At 48.7% G+C, this 16835-nt stretch overlaps 1 protein-coding gene across 2 annotated transcripts in view; it reads right to left on the bottom strand.

Moving 5' to 3' along the window:
- The window catches only part of LOC137217390 (pseudouridine-5'-phosphatase-like), a 129240-nt gene that overhangs the window by 67087 nt on the left and 45318 nt on the right, over positions 1-16835 (bottom strand). For both annotated transcript variants that reach the window (XM_067724160.1, XM_067724159.1), the window contains exon 3: positions 10771-11000. In XM_067724160.1, the coding sequence (XP_067580261.1) occupies positions 10771-11000 (230 nt within the window). The remainder of the gene's footprint in view (positions 1-10770; positions 11001-16835) is intronic.

The raw sequence follows: 16835 nt of genomic DNA, 5'->3' as shown, positions 1-16835 counted from the left end.
CAGTGCGCTCTGGCCGCCCAAGCACACTACTACAATACGTCTAACAGAGAGCTGTGTGTAATCTCCAGGTAGCACTCTCTCGGAGGAAGAACCACTCGGAGGTTTCTTAGATCACAACTGCTTGCAGTTTGGGGAAAGGAAATAAATGTTTCCTGGATGACCTAATTCCACAAATGCCTAGAAGAGCAGAAGCACAGCACGTTTTGTCTGCCTTTGGGCATAGCTACTGAAGAGGCTTAAGCCATAAACAGAATTATCACAGGACAGAGGGCGCCTTTGAAGACCTGCCTAAGTGATTTTTCCACTCCGCCTGCAAACGTCGTGTACAGGAGGGGCTGACAGTTACTTTGGGAAGCGATACACACGCAGGGAAAGCCTATGTAATTACTGGACCTGGAGGGGGTTAAACTCTTCGTTCCCAAGCGAGGGGACGGACAGGCCGCTGTTCTGGGAGTTGACATGTCACTGCTACCGATGCAGGAGGCCTCTCTTCAGTCCCCTGGATGTGAACAGCTGTTACTTATGGCCCAGCCACCTGTTTACAGATGATGACAGGCCTATGAAGGCAAGGCCCTCCAGGATTTACTCTCTGGTACTTACTCTCCTTACTCGCCTGAATCCTGAGAACCCACTGAGTGCCCACCAACCAGATGAAAGCTTTCTTTTACACACAACCATAGCTAATTCAGCACTTCTGGAAGTGAAGATGTGCTTAATTCCAGGGGAGGCTTCTGATCTTTTTCTTCATCTCTCAGTAGTTGTATTAATGTTCATTTCTAAACATCCATCAACAGAGGAATGCATAAAAAAGATGTGGTACATATATACAATGAATATTACTTGGCCATAAAAAAGAACGAAATTGGGTCATTTGCAGAGTTGTGGATGGACCTAGAGACTGTCATACAGAGTGAAGTAAGTCAGAAAGAGAAAAACAAATATCGTATATTAATGCATATATATGGAATCTGGAAAAATGGTACAGATGATCTTACTTGCAAAGCAGAAATAGAGACACAGACTTTAGGGAACAAATGTATTGGATACCAAGGGGGAGAGGGGTGGGGAGGAATTGGGAGATTGGGATTGACATATACACACCACTGATACTATGCATAAAATAGACAACTAATGAGAACCTACTGTAGAGCACAGGGAACTCTACTCAGTGCTCTGTGGTGACCTAAATGGGAAGGACATCCCAAAAAGAGGGGATATACGTATACGTATAGCTGAGTCACTTTGCCGTACAGCAGAAACCAACACAACATTGTAAAGCAACTACACTGCAATGAAAATAAAATAAATAAAATAAAGATAAACTGTCTACTAGGACGTCATTAGGTACGAGGTTTCCAGAATGTTCTTTGATGCAGCAGTCCAGAGAGATCTACTGCAAAAAGGAGATTCTTCACATTGAATGAGGGACTGGAGATTCGTGACATACAAAAATCAGCATAAAAAAAGTTTCCGGAAGGACTGCCCTGGATAAACCCATTGTTTCAAGTTTGATGGAGAAGTTTTGCAAATGTGGAAATGTTTTCAGAGAAAACCAATGAACGTCCCCCATAATTAATGCTCTGAGGAATACATCTGGGAAAAGCTTCAAGAAGATACACCTGACCATGGCAAACTTCACATTAGTGCAAATAAAGTCCTTGGCCTTTTTTCTTGGAATGGTCTGAATCCTCCCTGTACATAATAACTTTAACTTAAAACGCTTATAATGAATAAAATCAGATGATGCAAATGCTCACTTTAAACGTCAACCAGCTCTGGCACTTGGGTTACGCTTTTATTTCACTAGGAACGGAAGTGCGTGAAGACATAAGGAGCTCTGGGCAAAGGGTGCGCAAGAGGTCGCGTGGTCAGGTCACCCCGGAGGGGCAGGGGACACTGTGGAGACGCATGAGGTCCCTGAAGGTGGGCGCAGAGCAGTCAGGAAGGCATCCTGGGTCCACGTGGGCCAAGAAACGTTCTCAAGAAGTATAAACAGCAAGCCCTGAGTTTGCAAGTCTCTTCTTGGGGTTTGCCAAAGCGGGGGTGGGGCATCTACCAGCCAAGGGTCCAAGCTGACCCGAGCCCTCTGCATCGTGTGGATCCCTGTGTGGCCACAGACCACACCCTGGTTTTCTGCTTCTTGGACACTGGCCAGTCGACACTCAGCACGGTGGGGTGAGAGCCACAAAAACTACCCAGGACCGGGGCGCTCTGTGGTCCTCCAGGGACCCCAACACGTGCCCCAGGGACCATGTGCCGCAGGCGCTTTTAGCTGCTGGTAAAAGAAACAGCGCAAGTACTATTTACCTTCAAAACAGACTATAGCAACAACAGCAGCGTTTGCAGGCAGAACAGTCAAGTAAAGGACCAATAAATATAGCATTGTATTAGCTTTCTTCCTCTACCTTGAGAATATATTAGTGGGGTGAGAATGTTTCATATCCCATGCATTTACCTTCTTATAGACTTCAATCATTTCAGCCTCTGACTCAATTTTAGTGTCTAATAGAACAGGGGCAGTGAAGAGCTCCGACTCACAGGCACTGATACGTCATCCCAACTGGGTGAGTCCTGGTCCAGCCTGGAGCCAGGCCTGCCTGCGAGTGTGGCCGCCAGCCTCCTGGTGACCAAGAGCACCTCAGGACCTGCAGACAGGGGGCAGTGGGTCAGCAGCCAGGTGCTGTGCGGAGACTCTGGAAGAATCAGGAATGTGAACCCCTACGGAATATGATGTAGAAGCAGCAAAGAACAACGTAGAGGGAGAAAGTCAGCAGCAGAGGGCCTGGGAGAAGCTTTATTCTTGCAGCAAATGTCATTTCTAACATTTCTAATATTCTTATCTCCGTCCTATAAGTGGGAAAACTGGAACTGAGAGTAGGCACTGCGGTGGGCAGACTGGTCCCCAAAGATGCCCACCCCTGAAGCCCCAGAACCTATGAATGGGGTCCCTTACACGGTAAAGGGGACTTTGCAGAAGGGCTTCAGGCTATGGAGCTGGAGACAGGGAGGGTGTCCTGGCCGAAAGGTTGGGGGCTCCTCTAGCCAGGTGTGCCCCTAAAAGCGGAGCGCCTTCTCTGGCTGGAGGGGGAGAGATGCTGCAGAAGGAGTGATGTCAAGCATGAGCAGAGTCGGATGCACCAGTGCTGGCTCTGTGATGTAAGACCCACTGTCAGGACCAGAGCGAGACCTCGAGGGGTTGAGGGAGGAGCCCAGGACACCCAGCTAGGAGACGGGGACTCCAGTCCTACCTATAAGGAGCTGGGTTCCACCAGCCACCTGATGAGCCTGGGCATGGTCCTTCCCTAGCGCCTCCTGGGAGGAGCCCAGCCAGCCAACATCTTGGTTTCACGCCTGTGAGACTTGGAGCGGAGGACCCAGCTATGCCAGGCCCGGAATTCCAACCTATGGAACAGTGACATAAAAATCTGCGTTTTTCTAAGTCCCCAAGCTTGTGGTCATTTGTTAGGGCAGAGGTGGAAAGGAACATGGGCAACTGGTCCAATGTTAAGCACCAAAATTCACATTTAAAATTCACAAAATTCACCTGGCTAACTGTGGAGAAAATAATACAGTATACAACCAGCACACCCTCTGATTGTGCTAAGAGGCCTTCAGCTAATAAAACAAACCATGCTCTAATTTGCTGATGGTCCACAGAAAGGACCCTGGCAAGAAACTCCCAACCCAGTGGCCAGTCTTCTTTACTTGTGCAGAATTCACATCCCAGTTCCTTCTGCATTCACCTGGGGACCGATGCTGCTGTGTTTTAGAAAACAGGGAGGGATTCCATCTTCATCCAGTTTACGCCCAAGACTCTTAGAATTAGGAAAGCTTTGAAGAACTGGTCCAAGACCCCCAGCATCCCTCAAAGAGATATGGATCCTCTTGCCAGCATTTAGGACAAGCTGTTGCCAAGTCTGGACTTAAACAAGGGGGAACCAGTCATCCCCACTGGCCTGGGATTAGGTGGGTCCCTGGAACACGGAGATTCAGAGCTAGCACTGCACAGGATCTGGCCGATGGCGAGGACTCAGTCACCCTAGTTTAAACAAACAAAGTTCCGGGGATGTAGCCACTGGGGACGCCCTCTAAAAAAAGATCACCCTTGAATCTGTCAGATGCCGTCCATGGAAATTACTGGGGACTATTAACTCAGTATTTGTTTAAGCTAGCATACGAGTAATCCAGTGTTTCTGAGGTATCTTGTTCATTGTCGCTGCCTAAGAAGCCTTTGCAGACAGACTTTTTTTACCCCAATACAGCAACCCCCCTTCCCCGCTGATGACAGGCTAGTAACACAGAAGGGGAAGCTACGACAGAGCCCTGGGGTCACCAGCGAGGGAGGAAGCGGCCGGGCAAAGGGGCGCTGTCAGGAGCCAGGCAGAGCGACACAGAATCAGAGCTAACGACACGAGCACACACGCGGTTTACAGCTTTACAAAGGCAAAGCTGGGAACGCAGGAAGACGTTCTTCTTAGCCCTGGCAGTTGAGTCACTGCTCCCCGACCCTAGCAGAACTCTGTGTGTCTATGAAGGTTACCTGTGGGCACGACTATTTAATTTTTCACAAATCCAAGATACAACTCATCCTTCTCAGTGTCTGGAGCCCTGTCAAATTTTCATTCTGTGATGGTGGCTTAAAATAGATGGGTTATATGTACATGCTGTTACGAGGGCCTAATGAGAACCATCATTCTTTCGGACTGCCGATATGTGAAGACTGCACAACCACACGTACAAACACACAAAGAACAGAGAAAACACGTGGTGCAACACAGGGCTCACAGCTCCTGGTGCGGTCTGGGGTGGGGGGCGGGGGGGTCCCTGGGGCTGGCATGGGACCAGCTGGCTCAGGTGGGAGCCAGACCAAGGGCTCCTGGAAAGCAGGACTCCCTGAGGCCCCGTGGGAGATGAAAATCATTGGGGTGAAGGCAGGACTTGAGGTCATTCAAAAATGCAGAGGCCGGGCAGCTCGGCAAGCAGAGGCCTTAACGCTGGCCAACCAGAGGCTGAATATTCACAGGAAGAAGCAAGAAAGTGACGATGGGGAGTTGGGGAAAAAACAGGGACCGCTCGGTGGTGAAGGGGGCCCAGAACATGCCACGGGAGCCCAAGGATTATTCTGAGCTGAAGACATGGGAGATCAACAGCTGCAGGGCAAGGCTTTTTCTAAATTCTCCTTATCTTCCTAAAAGCAAAGCCTCCCTAAAGAATGCAACTGCCATAAATCCCCTCCCCAGGAGCTTTACAACCCGGGAAGGTTGACTTTTATGGCTGAAGAGAAGTCTGCACAGGTCAGAGCCTGGATAAGAAACTGTGTAAACAGACATCGTCATACAACTACCACGTCTCACATCTGTTCTCCTAAGAGCCCATTCATGTTTCCTAAAAGTCGTCTCTTCTACCAGAAGCGCCCCTCTGTCTCTCCCCAACCCCTGTTAAGATGGTATATAAGCCCCAGGTGCTCACTGCCTCCTTGAATCATATTTTTCTGGGAACTGCCTCATGCTTACACAAATAGAAATCTGTATTTTCTCTTGTTAATTTCTTCTGTCCGTTTAATTTACAGGCCCCCAACCACCAAACCTAAGAGGGTACAGAAAACGTTTTTTCCCCCCTCGACAATGGAATTTGGGAAAGCAAGCAACCTAGTCCACAGAAAGTCAGTAGGGATACCAAGCAAAGGCAGGCTGGATGAAAGAAAAGATGTGTAATGGGAGGAGTTATGAAAGGAATAGTTGAGATCTTTTTTTTTTTTTTTAATGAAGTAAGGGAGGGCCTGGTACATCAGGTTGCAAGAGACGTGAAATAATACCAAGACCAGTGACCAGAGGCATCCGTATTTTCCTCAGTGGTTCTGGGTGACAGGAGAAGACGGGCATGAGGCCTGGGCAGCAATGGCCAGGGATGTGCAGTCTCCCTGAGGCCCCGAAGGTGGCTGACTACGGCCCAGTGACTCTCCACACCGCCAGGAGAGACTCGAGCACCACTATGCCCCTAATGGGGTGTTCAGAAGTGAGACACTGACTAAAGAGTATGCAATCCCCCAAAGACAGAAGCGCAGCTCATCTCACCTGGCCGCCAAGTTTTAACTTTCTTTTCTTTTTTTTTTTTTTTAATTTTATGTATTTATTTATTTATTTGTTTATTTGGCTGCTTTGGGTCTTCGTTGCTGCGTGCGGGCTTTCTCTAGTTGTGGCGTGTGGCCTTTTCAGTGCAGTGGCTTCTCTTGTTGTGGAGCACAGGCTCTAGGCGCGCGGGCTTCAGTAGCTGTGGCTCAGGGGCTCAGCAGTTGTGGCTCGCGGGCTCTAGCGCGCAGGCTCAGTAGTTGTGGCGCACGGGCTTAGCTGCTCCACGGCATGTGGGATCTTCCCGGACCAGGGCTCAAACCTGCGTCCCCTGCACTGGCAGGCGGATTCTTAGCCACTGCGCCACCAGGGAAGTCCTGTTAACTTTCAATCTGCCAGAAGCAACGCACCCACTTGATTCCCATTATTCTGGGAGGTGAAGTAGCTCTTCCAGCAGCAACACCTGACAGCCTACACCTGTCTGCAGACTTTGGCCATATAGACAATACACAATAAAAAGAGATACAGAGAATGATTTTTAAATTAACGTGTTTCTTTGTCAAGAGATTATGTAAAATATATTAATTGCCATTTCACATATTGAAAAGTCAACTCAGGTGATGACTTCTGTAATTGAAGAAATGGTCTGAGTGTTATATGATGAAGACATTGTACAGTTAATCAGAACTCAAGTTAAAATACATTTGCCATTTTTTAACTCTCTAGGTATATAAAGGCTTAACGTGCGAGACTTTCTTCAAAACAAAACAAAAAAGTAATTCAAAAGAAAACTCTGGGGACTTCCCTGGTGGTCCAGTGAGTACAACTCCGTGTTCCCAATGCAGGGGGTTCCGGGTTCGATCCCTGGTCGGGGGAACTAGATCCTGCATGCGTGCCACAACTAAGAGTTCACAAGCTGCAACTAAGAAGTCTGTGTGCCGCAACTGAGAGCCCGCACGCCACACCTTAAAGATCCCACGTGCTGCAACTAAGACCCGGGGCAGCCAAAATAAATAAATAAATAAATAAAATAACTATGATTCTTTAAAAAAAGGAATAATTGTTCATTTAAAAAAAATCCTGAAATTCAGCTGTGAACATTAACAAGAAAAATATGTATCCAAAGTAGTGACTGCCATGCTTTTAAAAACTGATTTCAGGTTTTACTTGTAACGTAGTAGTAAATATCAACACAAGAAATCCTGTGTAAATGATGGCATTTTTATTTTGCAACAAAGACGTGCATTTTTGCGGCGAGGCACTGAAATGGCAGAGCACACACACCCAGGGGGGCTGGGGTGACTCCCGGCTTGCTCCCTCAACCTGCCCCGGACTCTGAGCACCGCCGCTCCTGTCTGCAAGCCTCCAGAAGCTCAGGGGCTGTGAAAGCTGGGGCAATGATAACCTCTGCCCTGCGGGGCCCGTGGGATTCAGTGGGGGCTCCTGCATGCCAGGCCCCCCGGCACACAGGCGCTCAGTGAGTGCGCCTGAGCATGGAGATGGGTAAAGTGACTTCTGAAGATGGCACCGTACTTTTGCATATCTTAAGCACAAAAGAATGATACATAAATAACTTAGGACATCTGCAACGAACACTTGCTGAATGCCAGCTCTGTTAGGCATCTTCTCCTAGTAAAACGGTGACTAACGTGACAACATAAATTCCCCCTTTTATGCTACTTGTGTTTTACTACAGTCCTATTAGTACCACTGTACCAGATTAATTTGGTGACACGCACAGAATCATAAATTCCCAACGGCAACCGTGACTCTCTCTAGGGACTTGATAACTGCATGAAATGCCCTTCAACTCCGAGGCTCGTCACCCCTATATGCTGGCGCCTGCACTGCGTCAAAGAGGAAGCAGCAGGACACAACCTAAGAGCAGTGTCATGCTTCCATGAGCCTCTCTGCAACTGCTTGCTGAATTTGGAAGACAAATGCAAGTACAAAACGGGCGGTGGGCCTCCACAACCAGGAGCCGACCAACACTGTCCTTTCCTCCTACAATAGGCACATCTGAGGAAAACCCAAATACCTTAACTGTGTCTGCCTAGGAAACAGGACAAGACAGGTTTCATTTCTGCAAGACAAATAGCTGCATCAATAAGTGTGGGTGACTAACAAGGGTAACTGGTGGAGAGCACTTCTAGGAGCGAGACTACTCCTCAGATACGCACGTGCTCATTTTCCTTTCATGTGCCTAGAACACTGTCACCGTGGGCAACAGGGATGTCCGAGCTCTGCCTCGGCGCCTCGGCGTCTCACCAAGGGGAACTCCCGCCCGTATAGACTGGAGCCACACAGCCGTGCCCTCCTCTCCCGCAGCTGCACTGCAACTGGCCTCACGCAAAGCCGGTGTGTGGTCTCCCCATAAACTTGGTTCGCACACACACTTGAAAACCTGGCAACGCCATGTTTCCATGAATAGGGTGCCCGGCAAAGGAAAGACTGCCTGGAGTAGAAAGAAAGGCAGCACCCTCCTCCCTGAACAGCCAAACAAAGGAGGACACGACGGGTCAGCACCTCATCTTCTCAGCTGTGAAGACGGCTGCAAGCAGGCGCTCCTACTCTGAGCTGCTCCAGAACCAGTCTGCTCAGGGAGGCACCTCACTCTACCTGCACCACACAAAGAAGATGGCCCTTCTAGGAGGAGGGTTTTATCACCTGAAGGGATGGGAGATCCTTTAAGAAGTTCTTAGGGAAGGAGAACGCATTTGTATGGAATCTGTCGTAGGATGGCAAACACGTGGACTCAAAGATGTTCTGATGTAAGAAGCAGAACCACACTGCAGCCAGGACCCGTCCCACCAGCCCTGAGGCCTCATCTTTGACTCTGTGGCTTAGTGGCTGGGCCATCGCAGGCTCCACCCTGGTCATGCAACTGCTGAGTTGAATCCGTCCGCGTACTTGTATTGCGAGGAACGCACTGCCGCCATCGCTCAATGATATGCAATAATCTTCCGGCTGTCGCATAATAAAAAATATATATATTTGGCCTTTGCCCCTGGTTTCCAGTACAGAGCTCCTAAAACCCTTGGCATTTCCTGGGCAATCAGAACATTTTTCATTATTCGTAATAATCTCCTTTCAAGCACATGTCAGCTTATGCTAATGAGTGACAGTCCTGGGCCCCAGATGCCTTCGGGATGGGGGCTGGTGGACAGAAGGACCAGGCAGGATTAGAGTGCTGCAGCTTGCACCCCAGCCCAACCTGCAGGCCCGGCGATGCAGTCAACAAAGGCCCATGGTTTAACCAGCAGTGCCAGGCAATGGAGCCTCCGCAGAAAGCCCTAAGGTTCTCGGAGCTTCTGAACACAAGGGGGTGCTGGGAGGGTGGCGTGCCCAGAGAGGGCATGGAAGCCAGCACCCTGGCACCCAGACCTTAGGCTAAGCAGCTCTTCCACCGGGCTGCTCCTGAGCTGTACTCCTACACTAGACCAGTGAACGCAAGTCGCGTCTTCCGAAGTTCGGTGAGTCATTCTAGTGAATTATAACAACCGGGAAGGGGGCTGTGTGGGAACCCACGTCTGTGGCCGGATGGGAGAAGCACGAGGGGCCTGGGTACCTCGTCAGAGGCTGGCATCCGCAGCAGGGGCAGTCTCGGGGGCTGAGCCCCCAACCCGGGGGTCGGCGCCGACTCCAGGTCCTTAGCGTCAGAAGTGCGCTGAATCGTGGGACGCCCAGCAGGCGTCTGAGAATCAGAGGAAGCCCGAGGGGTTACACAGCTCGACGGCCCTTACAGGTTCAGTATAGTCAGTTAGGCCCCGGGCCCAAAAAACACATCACTCAACAACGTTCGCCACTGTCAGCTGCATCGGGAGGCAGGCTTTTGAGTAACCTTCCCTGCGCTCGCGGTTAGTGTGGCAAAGGCCGCGTTAGTGACAGGCAGACGGTGAGAAGATCTCTCACGGAAAGGCTCTTCCCTGCACCCGTGCCCCACGAAGCACCGCACCCTCGGATGCAGGGACCAGGCGGGAGCACCGTCACCCTGAGGGACGCCCCGCCTGCTGTGGACACACGTGGGTCACCAGCAGCAACCGCTCTCGAGAAGCCCCAGGTGTTCTGGAATCTGCCTCTGCAGGTGGCTGAGGCTTCTTCCCCCTCCTCCGTCTCACCAGCCCCCATGAGCCACGCGGAGACTCAGCAGAAGCGAACAAGCCCCGTCGCGCACTCTAAGCACTCTTCCTGGGCTCAGACACCACCTCCCCAGATCCAGCACGGACAGCATAAGGAAGCAGCCCACAGAGGCAGGACAGAGCTCCGCCTGCGGCCCCCTGGCAGGGGAGAAACCGAGAAGCATTTGGGGGGAGGGGTGGTGAGCGTTGCTGACTTACGTCTGAATTGCTGAACTGCAGGGAACGTGTGTGTCCAAGGCTGCTCGTTACAAATAAGGACACCGTCGCCATGCATCACTGAAGGCCCCCCTTCCCTGCAAAGTGCCCGTCAGGCAGTGCTCTGCGAAGCCTAGGCTTTCTTACATTCGGGCACCCCAGACGATTCTGGCCGGGACTCACTGGCCAGGTGACTTGGGGTGGCTGCACTCCGCCACAAAACGAAGGGATCTCCCCACGCACCTTCCACCCGGCGACCCCACTGCCCTCTCCGTGAGTCCTCGGGAGTGCCGCGCAGCAGCTGTCCACGTGGACACAGAGACCCTGCGCCTGCGCACGGCATAACCTGCACGCCCGCTGCCGCTTACCTGCTCCACGGGAGCGGCGGGAGAAAACCTGCGGGCGCACGCCAGGAAGATGTCTGGCTCCGGCTTCCCACTCCTCACTTCGGGGTCATCGCCGAGGACGACGTGATGGAACAAGCTGAAGAAGCCCTCGTGTCTGCTGGTCTTCATCTGGAAGGATGCGGTCCCTGAGCTGGTGGCCACGGCACAGGGCACGCCGTGCTTCCGCAGGTGGTGGATCAGCTTCTCCACACCTGGGGGCAGGGGGGGGGGCGTCAGTGATGATGGGGAGCAGAGGTACCGGCCGCAGGCCTCCAGGGACACTGCGCCAGCTCTGCCGCCCTGGCTCTGCTGCCTCTGCCCAGACATCGTGTGAGCTCACACTGTCCTGACAGGGGTCGTCAGCACTGGGGCATCCCCACGCAACACAAACGTCAGAGAGCGATTCAGGGCTCAGCGCTAGCACCTCCCAAAGTAACAGAGGTGACGGTACCGGGATGCTGCTGCTGTGTTAGTCAATCCTATCGGAGCCAACCCAGGGAAGGGCCTCTGCACTGAGTACACAGGGCTTCGTTTTGTTTTGTTTTAAAGCAATGAATACACAAGGACTATGCTTTTGGTGTTTTCTGAGGAAACTCTGTATTGTACAGAAAGCAATTCAGCATTCCTCACACTGCTGGACCCTGAACCAGCCCCCATCAGAGGCTGAAGGGAAAGGTCGCTGCTGAAGCAAAGCTGCAGGACCACCTACCAAGGGGTCAGACACTGAAAAGGCTCTGCTTAACGCAGCTGAACAACAATAACAACAACACACCACGTGAAAGACACGCTTCCGCGTTCCTATCAACGGTGGTGGTTAAGTCCAGGAAACACGTAGGTTAATGTATTATCCTTGGAGCCAATTAAGAGACCGCCAGTTATAAGAAATGTGACAAAAATGACAGTACTTTCCACCTTCAACACACCCGATTACAACAACAGTAATGTCTAAATCCACACAAAGGTTTATCTAAAATAGTATCTTAAATAATCAGATAATCACGGCTGTTTCAGTAAGTACATAAGGCGATGTTCCTAGTTTCTCAATTGCTACAGAAAAGATTGACACGTTTTTCGATACCTGAACCCATTCAGAAAGGGAACAGATACTGTGATCCTTCAGAGGAACAGTCCTATGAGGTGCTCAGAGGAAAATGTGGACCTCAACTCCACGCCAAGACAACTAAATCAGCAAAATCTAGCACCTGGATGGATGTAAAAGTCAGTGTCCGACATCCAATCAAAATTACCATGCTTGCAAAGGAGGAAATACAACCCATAACCAGGAGAAAAAGGCAATCAATAGAAATGAACACAAATATGGAAGAGATGATGGATATCAGCAGATACTGACCTCACATAACAGCTTGGTAAATATAATTACGCCCAAGTCAGGGACTGTCAGAATGGAAAAACAAACAAAAATAAAAGTGAGACCCAAATACACGCTGTCTGCAAGAAACTTACTTTAAAGATAAATACTCAGATAGGTTAAAACTAAAAGGATTGAAGGACTTTCCCGGCGGTCCAGTGGTTAAGATTTCACCTTACAGTGCAGGGGGTTCAGGTTGGATCCCCGGTTGGGGAGCTAAGATCCCACATGCCTCGTGGCCAAAAAACCAAAACATAAAACAGAACCAATATTGTAACAAATTCAATAAAGACTTTAAAAATGGTCCACATTAAAAAAATCTTAACCAAAAAAAGGATTGAAAACTATGTATTATGTCACTACCCATCAAGAGTCAGTGCAGCTGTACTAACAAAAGACAAGTGGGCTTTAGAACAACGAATGACAGTTATCAGGGATAACTAGGGATGTTTTGTAATGACAAATAGGTCAATTCATCAAGAAGATATAGCAATTCTAAACGTGTATGCACCAAATAACAGACCTTCAAAATAGGTAAAGCAAAAACTCAAAGCACAGAAAGGAGAAAGATGTTTCAAATTCCTCTCTCAGTAGTTGACAAAACAAGTAGACAGAAGATAAGTATGGTACTGCTGACTTCAAAAACACTATCAAGCAACTTAACCAAATGGACATTTATATAACACTTTACCCAACAACAGCAGAATACATATTATTTTCAAGTGCATATAAAACATTCAACAAGATAGAATACACTATGAGCCAAAGAACAAGTCTCAAAATTTTTAAGTAACTGAAATCATACAAAGTAATTTCCCTGACCATAGGAGAATTAAAATAGGAATGGTATTTGAAAAATCAAAAACTGGAAGAAAGAAAAGAAGATCTACAATCTAAGATTTTATCTTAAGAAAGTAAAGAGAAAAGAAAAAATAATAAACTCAAAACAGAAAAGAGAACGTAGAAAACTGATTAAACCAAAACCTAGTCCTTTAAAAAGATCAATTTAACTGGTGGGCTCTTAGCTAGACTGATCAAGGGAAAAAAAAAATCCAAGTTTATCGCAGTGAAAGAGAGACAGCACTACAGGTCCTTAAAATCATTAAAAAGGATACAAAATATGACAAGCAACTTCATGTCAATAAATTTGCTAACTTAGATAAAATGGACACGTTCTTTGAAAGCTAGAAAGCTCACTCAAGAAGACGCTAATAACCTAACTAGCCCTAGGTCTATTAAAGAAATTGAATCTGTAGTCAAGAACCTTCCCAAATCTAGGACTGGATGGCCTCACTGGTGAATTTAGCAAGCATCTCAGAAAGAAAGAAGAAATAAAGAAACTGCAAGAAATTGGAGGGAACGCTCGCTTCCCAACTCATTTTATGAGGCCAGCACTTTCCTGATACCAAAGCCGGACAAAAGTCACACAAGAAAACTACAGACCTGTATGACTTCTGAACACATATGCTTAATTTCACACTGAAAGGAATTTCCAACCAGTGTGAAAGTATTCTACGTGAAGGGTTTCTATGGGGTGTGAATCTATCATGTGAAAACATGAAAAAACCACAGCATTCAAGATTGTTTGCAACAAGCACTGATTAACAGCATGGAGAATTACACTTACCGGTTAAATTTCAGTTAAAAAACCCTTTACTTAACGGATGAATTAAGATGGATGAAAGAAAGCCTAAAAACAAACAGACATCCAATAATCACCTCTGTCTGGATACGGTGATTAAAGCTGAGTATCAACGTGATTTGAATTTAAAACAAAATATTCAAATTGCATCACACGATAGTAAACCAACATATTAAAAAATAATGGAGCATATTTAAACAGATGCTTTCTCTAAAACCTACTGGAAAAAGAAAACTTTGCTGGAAAAGTTCTCTGGTGCTACTGATTTTAAAAATTTAAATATATTTTATCTCATTTTAGCTTATCCTTCTAACATTTCTAGTTCTGTGAACATTTCATAATGTACCTAATGTAACAGCAGAGTACTATACATAAATAAGTACACACCAATAAGCCTATATTGGAGTGAGTACTCAACATTTTTTTTTTTTTCCAGTACGTGGGCCTCTCACTGTTGCGGCCTCTCCTGTTGTGGAGCACAGGCTCCGGACACGCAGGCTCAGCGGCCATGGCTCACAGGCCCAGCCGCTCCGCGGCATGTGGGATCTTCCCGGACCGGGGCACGAACCCGTGTCCCCTGCATCGGCAGGTGGACTCTCAACCACTGTGTGTGGCTCAGTTTTGTCCACTGTCACACAGCAATGATTAATGTTCCCGGTGGTGGAGTTGTGAAGGAATGCCTGTAAAGGGGCCTGCACGTAAAAGCACACACAGGAAGGTAAGGCCCCAACAGATGTCAGCCATGGTCACCACCATTACATCACACTTCAGGTTACAGTCAGTAATGAATCACTCGAACGTCCTGATACATTACTGCCTGACTCCTTCAGAAATTCTGTATCATTCATTCATTCAGTCACTCATTTATTTTTTAAGTGAACAAAAAATTTTTGTTTTTAAATCAGGGAAATAATCTTTTAAAAAATTAGGCCTATTCTGTTTGGGTTTGAAACACACACACACACACAAACCTGAGACACTTTTGTATCCTTTAAATACTGTACACCAACTTTTTCTTATTCAGTCACTCTGAGAAGTAAAAGACTGAAAATGTGAAAGGAGTTCTGTCCTGTGGAGAAGCTGGTTCATTAGGTACATAAATGAAATCCACTCAACAGCTTGTAGCCTTGGTGTGCTTAAGTCGGTTTCAGGGCAGGGCAGGAAGACAGACAGCTCTTGCTACAAAGAAGCCACACTCACAGGATTGACCTACAGGGGAAGAAATAAGAAATGTGGAGCATCAGGGATGCTGATAGAAGAATGTTTCCGTTTGACTTCATCCTAGAGACCTAAGATTGGTGAGAAAGGACACAGAGGCTGCCATGAAAATGGATTTGAAAACGGAAAAATGCAGAAAAGATAGCGGACATGAGTTCTTTCAGGCGGTGCCGTGGAATTCAACTGTTGAGTGGGTATATCCATGAAACCTCTAACTAGCTGAGGCATCATTTGTAACACTTCACCCTGAACCCAGCGAGGGTTCACTCCCGGGGGGAGTGAACAGGACCCAGGGGCAGATGATACCACATAGCAACAGACACACCGTGTGTTTCAGGAAACACAGAGCGGCTGCTGAGTCTAGAACTCTGCAGGGATGCACAGGAAGGTGAGGGTCATGTCACGATGTCAGCCCGGGGGCTCAGCTGATGCAAGCGCCCAGTCACGTGGCAGGGGAACAGACACCCACACCGTCCTGGCACGGGTGCACTGTGCAGGGCTCTGCTCAGCCTAGACCTCCACACGTGCGTTCCTCAGACAAGGCTCGGCCCCTCCTCACCCCGACTTGCATGTGTAAGGGCGTAGGCAGACCACCTCTCCTAGACGCTGACTGTGCCCCTGCCTGAAAGGTGAGCAGCCCAACACCACAGTGTTACAGGTCACAGGGATGCCACCAAGGGCAGTGGGTCAAACGGTGCCCCCCCCAAAGATATGTCCGAGTCCTAAGCCCTGGTGCTTCTGAACGTGAACTTATTTGGGACAAGGGTCTCTGCAGATGTGATGAAGGACCTCCAGAATGAGATCATCACGGATTTACAGTGAGCCCTAAATCCAATGACTAGTGTCTTAACTCTGTTCCTGCTGTTACAATAAAACACCACAGGCTGGATGCTCTATAAACAACAGAAATTGATTTCTCACAGTTTTGTGGGCTGGAATTTAGATCAAGGTTCTAGCAGATTCAGTGTCTGCTGAGGGGGCCCTTTTCCTGGTTCACAGACGACTGTGTATGCCCTGTGTCCCCACATGGTGCAAAGGGTGAGGGAGCTCTCTGGGGTCTCTTTCATAAGGGCACTAACCCCATTCATTGTGCTCCACCCTCATGACCTAATCACCTCTCAAAGGGGCCACCTCCTGATACAATCACACTGGGGCGGGGTGGGGGGTGGTGGTTAGTGTTTCATATATTATGAACTTGGGGGTGAGGGGGGATGATTCAGGTCATGGCAACTGGTGTCCTTAGAAGAGGAGAGACACAGACACAGAGGAGAAGCCACGTGAAGATGGAGGCAGAGATGGGAGGGAGGCAGCCAAAAGCCCGGGGATGCCTGGAGCCCCCCGGAAGCTGGAAGAGGCGGGAAGGATCTTCCCCTGGAGTCTCCGGAAAGAGTGCAGCCTGCCCACACCCTGATCTCAGACTTGTGGCCTCCAGAACTGTGAGAGCATAAACCTCTGTTGTTCTAGGCCACCAAGTTTGCAGTCATTTGTTACGGCAGCCACAGAAACTGTGGCCCCAAGGACCCAAGGTAGCAGCACTGGTGGTGGAAACTAGAAGCTGGGGCCTTGATTCTGAGAAGACGACATAATTCATGACTATAAACATGAACGTGTGCTGGCAATGTTTCAGCAATTGTTAGCAATCAAGGGCAGAGCTCAAGAAAGAAAAAGGAAACACACACACACACACACACACACACACACACACACACACACACACGGGAAGAGAAGCCTAGCAGCTGTTCTCGACATCAGTGGGAAGAGGCTCCAGGAACCTCCAGCTGCCACCTCAGACCCAGAGACCAGGTCACTCCGCTGGGA

Source organism: Pseudorca crassidens, chromosome X (genome assembly GCF_039906515.1).
Source record: "Pseudorca crassidens isolate mPseCra1 chromosome X, mPseCra1.hap1, whole genome shotgun sequence".
Classification (NCBI taxonomy): Eukaryota; Metazoa; Chordata; class Mammalia; order Artiodactyla; family Delphinidae; genus Pseudorca; species Pseudorca crassidens.
Note: the sequence above shows the minus strand (reverse complement) of the source record. Positions and strands in the feature narration are given on the sequence as shown.